Source organism: Aegilops tauschii, chromosome 2 (genome assembly GCF_002575655.3).
Source record: "Aegilops tauschii subsp. strangulata cultivar AL8/78 chromosome 2, Aet v6.0, whole genome shotgun sequence".
Lineage (NCBI taxonomy): Eukaryota > Viridiplantae > Streptophyta > Magnoliopsida > Poales > Poaceae > Aegilops > Aegilops tauschii.
In genome coordinates, this window is record NC_053036.3 from 57,915,342 (window position 1) to 57,927,376 (window position 12,035).

The 12,035-nt window shown below is 43.4% G+C and overlaps 1 protein-coding gene and 1 long non-coding RNA gene across 3 annotated transcripts; both read left to right on the forward strand.

The window, feature by feature from the left end:
- Positions 1–537: 537 nt before the first annotated feature.
- On the forward strand, positions 538–2,223 carry LOC109767695 (uncharacterized). Its single transcript, XM_020326422.1, has one exon. The coding sequence runs from the start codon at positions 538–540 to the stop codon at positions 2,221–2,223; it is 1,686 nt and encodes a 561-aa protein (XP_020182011.1).
- A 2,770-nt stretch (positions 2,224–4,993) lies between these two features.
- LOC120974933 (uncharacterized) lies at positions 4,994–7,274 on the forward strand. 2 transcript variants are annotated; one of them, XR_006669387.2, is made up of 2 exons: positions 4,994–6,789; positions 6,891–7,274. It is a non-coding gene; the product is annotated as an uncharacterized lncRNA (long non-coding RNA). The 2 variants fall into 2 exon arrangements; XR_005770495.2 differs by having other exon boundaries at positions 6,898–7,274.
- Positions 7,275–12,035: the final 4,761 nt, after the last annotated feature.

The window sequence follows — 12,035 nt, forward strand, 5'->3', positions numbered from 1 at the left end:
GACGGACATGCACGGAGAGCTGGATGATTTGCGAAAGGATGTCCACGCAATCAACCTCAAGCAGGACGCGATGACCAAGGTCCTGATGGGCGTCCAAGATGCAGTTACAAATCTCAACTCTCAGCTGTCCACCATGGCGGATGTGCTCAAGAGCTTTTCCACAAACAGAGCACCTTCACATGTGCAGCCAGTAGCTACTCAGCACGTTCCCACAGCAGAGGCATCCACGGCTGCACCAGATCTTACAGACCAAGAACCACCTAGGCCCTTGACTGAAGAACTCCGGAAACGCTTAGCAACAGAGCAGGAGAAACCAAACAATTGTCGCTGCAAATCCCACGCAATTTGGCACCCCTCAGAGTACCAAATGGAGCCCCTCCTCCTGGTTATGCAGAAATAGTTTGTCGTGAGGTGCACTCTGGTAATGCAACTCCATCTGCAGCCTACCGAACTGCTCACAACCCTGCCTTTCACAGTTTTCAGCCTCCTGTTGTGCGTACGTCTTGGGAGGATTACTATAAGCAATATGAACAGGAAATGCGCACACAGTTCCTCAAGTCCATCACAAAAGGGCCTCGTTTGGAATTTCCCAATTTTGATGGCAATAACCCTGGGGGCTGGATTCGCCAAAGTGAGAAGTTCTTTCAAATGGCAGGCACACTAGCTGAATACAAGGTGAACATGGCTCGAATGCACATCATTGGCAAGGCTGATATCTGGTTAAGACGATCTGGCCTGCTAAAGAAAAAACCCAGCTGGGAACAATTCTGCACTGAGCTACTTCACCGGTTTTCTACATCAAGCTCTTATGATCTCACTGACAAATTCAATTCTCTGCAACAGAATTCCTCTACGGTTGCTGAATATACAGAACAGTTTGAAGAACTGATGGCAGATGTCCAGCAAGAAAATCCATATATCTCTGAAAGCTGGTTTGTTAAATGCTTTGTCAATGGGTTGAGATCACAGCTCAAATACCAGATCAGACCTCTCAGACCTGCCACACTAACTGATGCTTATTGGTTGGCCATTGACATAAAAAAAGGAGCCCCTCAAAAGAAACAATTCCAACAGTTTTCTTCTTATTCAAAACCAACCACTGGCTTTCCCAAACAAGCAGTAACTCCTAGTGAGAAACCTACTGAATTCAAAGCACCAGTAGTGACCCAAAGAGCTAGAGAACAAGGAAAATGCTGGAGATGTGGAGATCACTGGGTACATGGCCACAAGTGTAAGCAACAACCAGTGTTAAATGTTCTTACTGGAGAACAGCCACAGGAAAATCCTACAGAACAGGAGGAATTAGAAGAAATGGATCAGGAAGAACAACCACAAGGAGAAGAACAATGCATGAGAATCTCCTTACAAGCAATGCAGTATGATACTGTCAATACCATGTCCATAATGATTTCTGTAGGGGGCAAAATGGCGAGGGCACTGATTGATTCAGGAAGCAACTCCACATTCATGAATTTACACTTTGCTCTTCAGACATCCTGCAGAATCTTGAAGGACTCGACTAGAGCAGTTACTGTAGCAGGAGGAGGAAACCTGTGGTCTGGATCGTATATACCAACCACAACCTTCACTGTTGGTAACACTGAATTTCAGCAACAATTCAGAATTCTGGAGTTACCTGGGCATGATGTAGTGCTGGGATCTGACTGGATGGCCCAGCACAGTCCTGTCTCCTTCTCTTATGACCCTAGGCAACTTACTGTGCAACATCAGGGTCAAACTCCTGTCACAATTCCAGCTTGTGACACTCTCCAGGCTACTGATGAGATTGATGCATTAGAACTTAATAGAAAGCTGCTTAGTGGTGCTCCTGCTTTTGCAATTCAACTAGCAGAAGATATCACACTGCAGCCCAGCAAGCAGCATGCTACACCACCTGAAATTCAGGAAATTCTGACATACTGTCTAGAAGTGTTTCAAGAACCCACTGGTTTACCACCTGTAAGAGACTTGGATCATGAAATTCCCCTCAAGCCCAACTCTACTCCACCAAATTCAAGACCTTACAGACTGCCACACATGCAGAGGAATGAAATGGAGAAACAAGTTCACCAGTTACTTCAGTCAAAGATCATTAGGGAAAGCCAAAGCCCTTACTCCTCTCCTGCTATCCTAGTTATGAAAAAGATGGATCATGGAGACTTTGCATTGATTATAAGAAACTCAATGCAGCCACAATCAAAAACAAGTTCCCTATACCTGTGATTGAGGATCTGCTAGATGAATTACATGGAGCAAAAATCTTTACCAAGTTAGACCTGCGGTCTGGATATCACCAGATCAGGATGAATGAAAAGGACATACACAAGACAACATTCAGGACTTATTTTGGTCACTATGAGTTCCTAGTTATGCCATTTGGCCTCACTAATGCTCCAGGCACTTTTCAAGCACTGATGAACAAAATATTTGGGCCTTATCTGAGAAAGTTCATCCTAGTATTCTTTGATGACATTTTAATATTCAGCAAGTCCTTAGAAGAGCACAAGGAGCACCTGAAAATAGTACTAGAATTATTACAGCAACACCAGCTCTCAGCCAACCTGTCTAAGTGTGTCTTTGCTGTCCCTCAAGTATCTTACTTGGGCCACACTATCTCTGGTTCTGGAGTCTCTACTGATCAAGGAAAAATCTTTGCTGTAGCTGATTGGCAGGTGCCCACAACTCCCACTCAACTCAGAGGTTTCCTGGGTTTATGTGGTTATTACAGGAGGTTTGTTAGGAATTTTGGAGCAATTGCTAGGCCCCTCCATGATCTCCTAAAAAAAGACAGTTTCTGTTGGACATCTTCCCAGTCCATTGCCTTTCAGCAATTAAAAGAGGCCCTTATTTCTGCCCCAGTCCTAGCACTACCCGATTTCTCTGAACCTTTTGTTCTTGAGACTGATGCCTCTGGCACTGTACTAGGAGCAGTTATGATGCAACAAGGCAGGCCTATTGCTTACTACAGCTCAGCTCTTTGCCCCAGAAATGCAGCTTTATCCACCTATGAAAAAGAAGCCCTGGCAATTATCGAGGCTCTAAAGAGATGGAGGCATTATTTTCTTGGAAATGACCTCATTATCAGGACTGATCACAAGAGCTTGCAGTTCATGACAGATCAGAAAATATCCACCAGCATACAACACAAACTTATGTTAAAACTCCTAGAATTCAACTTTCAGTTAGAATATAAGAAGGGCAAAGAGAATAAGGTGGCAGATGCCTTATCCAGGAAACACTCTTGCATGGCTCTCTCTCTAGCAACTCCTCAATGGATCTCTGAAGTGGAACAATCATATAAAGAGGATGCTCATTGTCTAAAACTGCTGGAAAAACTCCTACTGACTCCCACTCATACTGTTCACAAAAATTCCCTACAGGATGGCATCATCAGGCATAATGGGAAGATTTATGTTGGAAATGACACTGCTCTCAGAACAAGATTAATGCATGCCTTGCACTCCTCTGCTGTGGGAGGGCACTCAGGTATGAAAGCTTCCTACCAGAGACTGAAACAAGTCTTTTATTGGCCAAGCATGAAAACGGATATGGACAAATTTGTGCTATTCTGCCCTGTCTATCAGAAAAACAAGGGGGAGACCTGTCCATACCCTGGGTTGTTGGACCCACTCCACATTCCTGACATGGTTTGGACACACATAAGCATGGATTGTGTTGAAGGGCTGCCAAAATCACAAGGATATGATGTTATCTTTGTTGTAGTGGACAGACTATCCAAATTTGCTCATTTCATTCCACTAGCTCATCCTTTCAATGTTCAAACAGTGGCAAGGGCATTCATAGATAATGTGTTGAAGTTACACGGTCCTCCACTGGCCATTGTTTCTGACAGGGATAAAATATTTACCAGCAAGTTGTGGCAAGATATCTTCACTGCAATGGGAATTGAGTTTCGATATAGCTCTGCCTACCATCCTCAATCAGACGGACAGACAGAACGAGTGAATCAATGCATTGAGAATTATTTAAGGTGCATGACCTCCACTGAACCCAAGAAATGGGCACTGCATTTGTCCATGGCAGAATACTGGTATAACATATCATTTCACTCCTCTCTGAAGAAAACCCCGTTTCAAGCTCTGTATGGTCATCCTCCTCCAGACTTGCAAATTCCTCTGCTGAAGACCAGCTCGACCAGTGAAGCGGCAGAGTTTGTAACTGACCGATCTGCAATGTGGCAGTACCTCAAAGCCAATCTAGCTAGTGCTCAAGCTCGCATGAAGAAATACGCCGACCAAAAGCGCAGCGAGCGCACTCTATCTGAAGGAGATATGGTCTATCTGAAAATGCAACCTTATAGGCTGAATGCCTTTGGTATACGCTCCCATATCAAGCTCCAAAGCAAGTTTTATGGACCATTTCGTGTGATGGCTCGTGTGGGCAACATCGCTTACAAGCTCCTACTTCCAGCAGCGCAAGCATTCATCCGGTCTTCCATGTCAGTTAGTTGAAGAAGCATCTCGGGCCAACTGCAGTCCCATGTGCTGATCTTCCCCTTGTCAGTCCCGATGGCCGTATCAAGACTGAACCGAGCTGCATGTTGGAGACTAGGCAGATTCCTCGCAACAACCTTCCTGTGGTGCAGTGTATCGTCCAATGGGAAAACCTACCTCCTGATGATGCCTCATGGGAGGATGCATACTTCATCAAGAAAACATTTCCCGCCTTCTTCAAGAAAACGGTGGATGGGTGGTTCAATCGATGAAGCTCCTTGGGGACAAGTTCGCTTTCAGGAGGGAGTATTGTCAGGCCAGTTTCATGCTTCAGTTAACGTACGGCTGGGATGATAACCATCAAGGAGATCCAACGGCTCGCTACGCTCGCCTAGACCGTTACTTTCCAGCCTGTAGCATTTCCGTTGCCGTTACTGTTGCTTTTCTTCCTGTTGTCAGCTGGGCTATATAAGCCAGCGCCTCTCTCTGTAATAGCTAGCCATTTTTCTCTATGAATAATTCTATCATACTTTATAGCTAATACAAGCATATATTCCGAATATACTTCCTCGTCACGAACCCTAGATTCAATTTCCCCCAAATTCGATCCCGATCCACAGATGGGGCATAACATCCATCCCAGCACCTTGATCCTCCTCCTGGCCCCTCCCTGATCCTGCTCGATTTTATCTCAAGAAAAATGATCCTACTCGATTGGTGGATCTGCGGCTCAGGGCATCCTCGATGTTCCTAACCTTAAGAAGTGCGGCGGCAGCAGATCCGCGTGGGGGCCTCGAGCGCAGCTGGATCCACGTGAAGGCCTCCACAGCCTCCGTGCAGACGCTCGAGGTCGACAACGCCACCATGATGTACAGCTGCAAGCTTCCCACCCATGTCCTTAGCCTCTTCATCACACTCTTGGTGTCTCCTCAACGATCCTCAGCAGGGAGCGCATCATTGTCATCAACTCCAAGCTGATCCGATGCGTCAAGAGGTAATCCTCTACTCACTTGACCGCCGACGAGGTCTTCCAGTACGCCGCCGATGTGCAGCCACTCTCCTCTCTCTCTTTCCCTCCCTCTGGTATCCCTCTCTATCTTGCTGGAACGGCACCAATCTTCACTGGTCTGGACTCACACCCAACTTGATTTTTCCTTGTGCTGATTTGGGGTTAGTTCAGGTCCAGGGGCAGGTGCTAATGGAGAGTTTGAGAATGAATGCGAGAGGTGGTTGCATCTGTTACCCTTTAGTAATTTTTTTGTCGGTCTCTGCTTTTTTGATTCATAGGTGTACTTAGATCCAAGGATCAGATATATGCTACTGTAAAGTTGTCTCAGGATATTATCTATCTGTTTCTGATGATAAGCTTTCAGTTAGTTGATACCACTGACTTTTCCTGCGTGGGAAAGACAACATCTTCTACTGGACATTTGCCAAGACAGAGCACTTTAGATTCCTTCTACATATAACATGTACTACGAGATGGCTGTGATGGTTGCCGTCTATATTGTCGTGTGGATTGTTCCACACTTCTGATCATCATATTGTATGATGAGCAGTTGGCCATCTCTTATTCTGTGGGGATATGGTCCGTTTGTATTCTTCTAATTGATTCGGTTCACAATTCTAGCCGATGAAATTTGGTCTACATTTATGTGTACGTATGCTATCCTATATACTGGAACTTGTGCTTGCCCATTATATGATTATACTACAAGTAGACAAATGCAAATGTCCATAGTAATAAACTTGTGGTCACAGGACTACTAGCTTAAAGTTTGTTAGATTATGTAAATGGGCATTTTTGTTGTCTGCTCTTTAGGTTTCCATAGCATGAGGTGGTGCTGTTGCTTTTAGAAACACATATAAACTGTCATCTATACTGAACAATGGGGCTTCCTGTCTAAACTGGAGTAGTAATTCGAGACTGAAAGGACCGACATTAGTAGAAATAATACAAATATATCCATTAGAAGAGTTTTCTGCACTGAGTCCGTGGGTCTCACTAAGATATAAGATATATAGAATGTTGTAAAGATCAGCTTACCTTCTCATGCAATGGAACAATTGTGTCTTGATCTTTCCCGTTTTCTTTGGTTTTGCAGCCTAGAATTTTTAGACATGCGCATATAGATTGGAGCATCTAATAGTAGTTGAAAATGTTTTTGAGTAAAAATGCAACTAATACTCAATTTTCTAGGACTTGATACATCATGGTCTTCTTGTGCTTTGTTGTTTGGTTGGTGTAGAATCCCTCAGCTCTTACCAAGAGGCTCTAGCTTCGAACCTGACTCTTTTAGTAGTTGGAGTGTTGCACGCATGGATTTGATCGCAGGTACTTCATCTAAAGATCCCAAGATCAGAATTTTATTACCCTATGTCGAGACCTGCATTTTTGCTATGGTGCACTCTAAGCTTTCTAAATTTTGTTATGAGGTTTAAGAGGAAGCGAAGCAGCAATAGTTTGGGTTCAGAGAAGATTAGGAGCAGCAGTTCATTGGAGAAGGAGAGGTACAACAGCCGAGGGTAGCAGCAGAGAGCAGAATCAGTAGGTCAGGGGCGGCAGCAGAGGATCAGAAGCAGAGATGAGTTCGATTCAATTGCCATTGATAATGATTCAGAGTTGAGTTTGCACCACCCTTGTGTTACTAAATAGTTTGTCCTTTTTCACTTGTGATTATGCACTAGAGATTTGCAAGGATGCATTGGATTCTTTTTATACTGATTTGATGCACTCTGACTTTGGAATGCGAACAAATGTGATCTTCAATTGGCATTGATGATTCAGACTTTAGTTTGCTAATACTGTAGCTGACATAACCTTGAGTGTTACTCGGCTATACTAAGTGGATTGAGCTTTTTGTTATCCCGATGTCTTGAAAGCAAACTCTGTTCAAGGTTCCTTCTTTATCTTAGGCTCAGTACAGTGCTCATAATCTCAATTGAGTAGCAAGCTAAGGCTGGAGTGTATTTTAGTTGACCAACATGGCCGGAGGTGTGAACCAAACTGACAACAGAGATATCCAGTCTCTCATGCTTTATTCTTCATGTAGTACAATGAAGTTTGTTTGTATCTAACTTAGTCCTCTCGGACGCTCTTGCTTGATACAAGGGTATGAACATGTCGTACACTGACCGTGGAAAACGTTTGGACCTCATTTACAAAGATACATGTCACTGAGGTAGCTGAAAAATAATTTGATGGCCAAAAACCATCGAACCTATGGTGCACTTCTGAACTGTTATTGCTCATCTAAAAAAGAAGAGAAAGCAACACACCTTTATCACAAGATGGACGAGCTTGGCATCAATCAACAATCTGATATCCCTTTACATGAAGTAAGGCCAGCATTAAAAGAAACTTAAGGGCCTTGATTTAGAAGGTCACTTAAATATCTAGATTGATCGTTAGTAGTCAGGGCTGTTTGGTAGATTCACTTCATAATACTCAATTTTCTCCTGCTTGTATCATCACCACCGTGTAATGTAGCATAGTACTCCCTCTATAAAAAAATATAAGAGCATTTAGATCACTACTTTTAAAAACCTAAGCGTTTTTATATTTATTTTTTACGGAGGGAGTACTATGCACAAAGCTCAGCACCTAAATTACTTGAATGTTGGCTCAGGTTTTTTACTTAAAAAGGTGATTTTGTTTCTCCTGGTGCATTGTTATTTGTAGGCGTCATTATTCTATAATTTCTGACATTCTGCAGGTTAACAAAAATGTCACATATAATTGGTATTGAACAACGAAATATTTATGTCTCCGTTGCAACGCACGGGTTTTTTTGCTAGTTTCGGTCTCCAGTGTTCTGAGGCCATAACCTGGCTCTGATACCACTGTTGGGGAACGTAGTAATTTCAAAAAAAATTCCTATGCACACGCAAGATCATGGTGATGCATAGCAACGAGAGGGGAGAGTGTGTCCACGTACCCTCGTAGACCGAAAGCGGAAGCGTTAGCACAACGCGGTTGATGTAGTCGTACGTCTTCACGATCCGACCGATCCAAGCACCGAACGTACGGCACTTCCGAGTTTAGCACACGTTCAGCTCGATGACGTCCCACGAACACCGACCCAGCAGAGCTTCACGGGAGAGTTCTGTCAGCACGACGGTGTGGTGACGGTGATGATGATGCTACCGACGCAGGGCTTCGCCTAAGCACCGCTACGATATGATCGAGGTGGAATATGGTGGAGGGGGCACCGCACACGGCTAAGAGATCAAGAGATCAATTGTTGTGTCTAGAGGTGCCCCCTGCCCCTGTATATAAAGGAGGGAGGGAGAGGCCAGCCCTAGAGGGGGCGCGCCAAGTGTGGGGAGTCCTACTAGGACTCCCAAGTCCTAGTAGGATTCCCCTTTCCTTTCCGGAGTAGGAGAGAAGGAAAGAGGGGGAGAGGGAGAAGGAAAAGGGGGCTGCACCCCTTGTCCAATTCGGACCAGAGGGGGGGGGCCTCCTTCCTTTTGGCCTCTCTCCTCTATTCCCGTATGGCCCAATAAGGCCCAATACTTTTCCCGGTGAATTCCCGTATCCCCGGTACTCCAAAAATACCCGAATCACTCGGAACCTTTCCGATGTCCGAATATAGTCGTCCAATATATCGATCTTTACGTCTCGACCATTTCAAGACTCCTCGTCATGTCCCCGATCTCATCCTGGACTCCGAACTACCTTCGGTACATCAAATCACATAAACTCATAATACGATCGTCACCGAAACTTTAAGCGTGCGGACCCTATGGGTTCGAGAACTATGTAGACATATTCTACGAAGATCTTTATCGGTCAAACCGCATAACAACATACGTTGTTCCCTTTGTCATCGGTATGTTACTTGCCCGAGATTCGATCGTCGGTATCTCAATACCTAGTTCAATCTCGTTACTGGCAAGTCTCTCTACTTGTTCCATAATACATCATCCCGTAAATAACTCATTAGTTACAATGCTTGCAAGGCTTATAGTGATGTGCATTACCGAGTGGGCCCAGAGATACCTCTCCGACAATCGGAGTGACAAATCCTAATCTCGAAATACGCCAACCCAACAAGTACCTTCGGAGACACCTGTAGAGCACCTTTATAATCACCCAGTTACGTCGTGACGTTTGGTAGCACACAAAGTGTTCCTCCGGTAAACGGGAGTTGCATAATCTCATAGTCATAGGAACATGTATAAGTCATGAAGAAAGCAATAGCAACATACTAAACGATCAAGTGCTAAGCTAACGGATTGGGTCAAGTCAATCACATCATTCTCCTAATGATGTGATCCCGTTAATCAAATGACAACTCATGTCCATGGCTAGGAAACTCAACCATCTTCGATTAACGAGCTAGTCAAGTAGAGGCATACTAGTGACACTCTGTTTGTCTATGTATTCACACATGTATTATGTTTCCGGTTAATACAATTCTAGCATGAATAATAAACATTTATGATGAAATAAGGAAATAAATAATAACTTTATTATTGCCTCTAGGGCATATTTCCTTCAGTCTCCCACTTGCACTAGAGTTAATAATTTAGATCACATCGCCATGTGATTTAACATCAATAGTTCACATCTTTATGTGGCTAACACCCATAGTTCACATCAACATGTGACCAACACCCAAAGGGTTTACTAGAGTCAGCAATCTAGTTCACATCTCTATGTGATTAACACCCAAAGAGTACTAAGGTGTGATCATGTTTTGCTTGTGAGAGAAATTTAGTCAACGGGTCTGCCACATTCAGATCCGTATGTATTTTGCAAATTTCTATGTCAACAATGCTCTGCACGGAGCTACTCTAGCTAATTTCTCCCACGTTCAATATGTATCTAGATCGAGACTTAGAGTCATCCAGATTTGTTTCAAAGCTTGCATCGACGTAACTCTTTACGACAAACCTTTTGTCACCTCCATAATCGAGAAACATATCCTTATTTCACTAAGGATAATTTTGACCGTTGTGCAGTGATCTACTCCTAGATCACTATTGTACTCCCTTGCCAAACTCAGTGTAGAGTATACAATAGATTTGGTACACAGCATGGCATACTTATAGAACCTATGGCTGAGGCATAGGGAATGACTTTCATTCTCTTTCTATCTTCCGCCGTGGTCGGGCTTGGAGTCCTACTCAACTTCACACCTTGTAACACACGCAAGAACCCTTTCTTTACCTGATCCATTTCGAACTTCTTCAAAACTTTGTCAAGGTATGAACTCATTGAAGAAACTTATCAAGCGTCTTGATCTATCTCTATAGATCTTGAGGCTCAATATGTAAGCAGCTTCAGCGAGGTCTTTCTTTGAAAAACTTCTTTCAAATACTCCTTTATGCTTTACAGAAAATTCTACATTATTTCCGATCAACAATATGTCATTCGCATATACTTATCAGAAATGCTGTAGTGCTCCCACTCACTTTCTTGTAAATACAGGCTTCACCGCAAGTCTGTATAAAACTATATGCTTTGATCAACTTATCAAAGCATATATTCCAACTCCGAGATTCTTGCACCAGTCCATAGATGGATCGCTAGAGCTTGCATATTTTGTTAGCACCTTTAGGATTGACAAAACGTTCTGGTTGTATCATATACAACTCTTTCTTTAATAAATCCATTAAGGAATGCAGTTTTGTTTATCCATTTGCCAGATTTCATAAAATGCGGCAATTGCTAACATGATCCGGACAGACTTAAGCATAGATATGAGTGAGAAACTCTCATCGTAGTCAACACCTTGAACTTGTCGAAAACCTTTTGCGACAATTCTAGCTTTGTAGATAGTAACACTACTATCAGCGTCCGTCTTCCTCTTGAAGATCCATTTAATCTCAATGGCTCGCCGATCATTGGGCAAGTCAATCAAAGTTCATACTTTGTTCTCATACATGGATCCCATCTCAGATTTCATGGCCTCAAGCCATTTTGCGAAATCTGGGCTCATCATCGCTTCCTCATAGTTCGTAGGTTCATCGTGGTCAAGTAACATGACCTCCAGAACAGGATTACCGTACCACTTTGGTGCGGATCTTAGTCTGGTTTACCTACGAGGTTCGGTAGTAACTTGATCTAAAGTTACATGATCATCATCATTAGCTTCCTCACTAATTGGTGTAGTAGTCACAGGAACCGGTTTCTGTGATGAACTACTTTCCAATAAGGGAGCAGGTACAGTTACCTCATCAAGTTCTACTTTCCTCCCACTCACTTCTTTCGAGAGAAACTCCTTCTCTAGAAAGGATCCATTCTCAGCAACGAATATCTTGCCTTCGGATCTGTGATAGAAGGTGTACCCAACATTTTCTTTTGGGTATCCTATGAAGACGCACTTCTCCGATTTGGGTTTGTGCTTATCAGGTTGAAACTTTTTCACATAAGCATTGCAACCTCAAACTTTAAGAAACGACAGCTTAGGTTTCTTGCCAAACCATAGTTCATACGGTGTCGTCTCAACGGATTTAGATGGTGCCCTATTTAACGTGAATGTAGCTGTCTCTAATGCATAACCCCAAAACGATAGTGGTAGATCGGTAAGAGACATCATAGATCGCACCATATCTAATAAAGTACGGTTACGA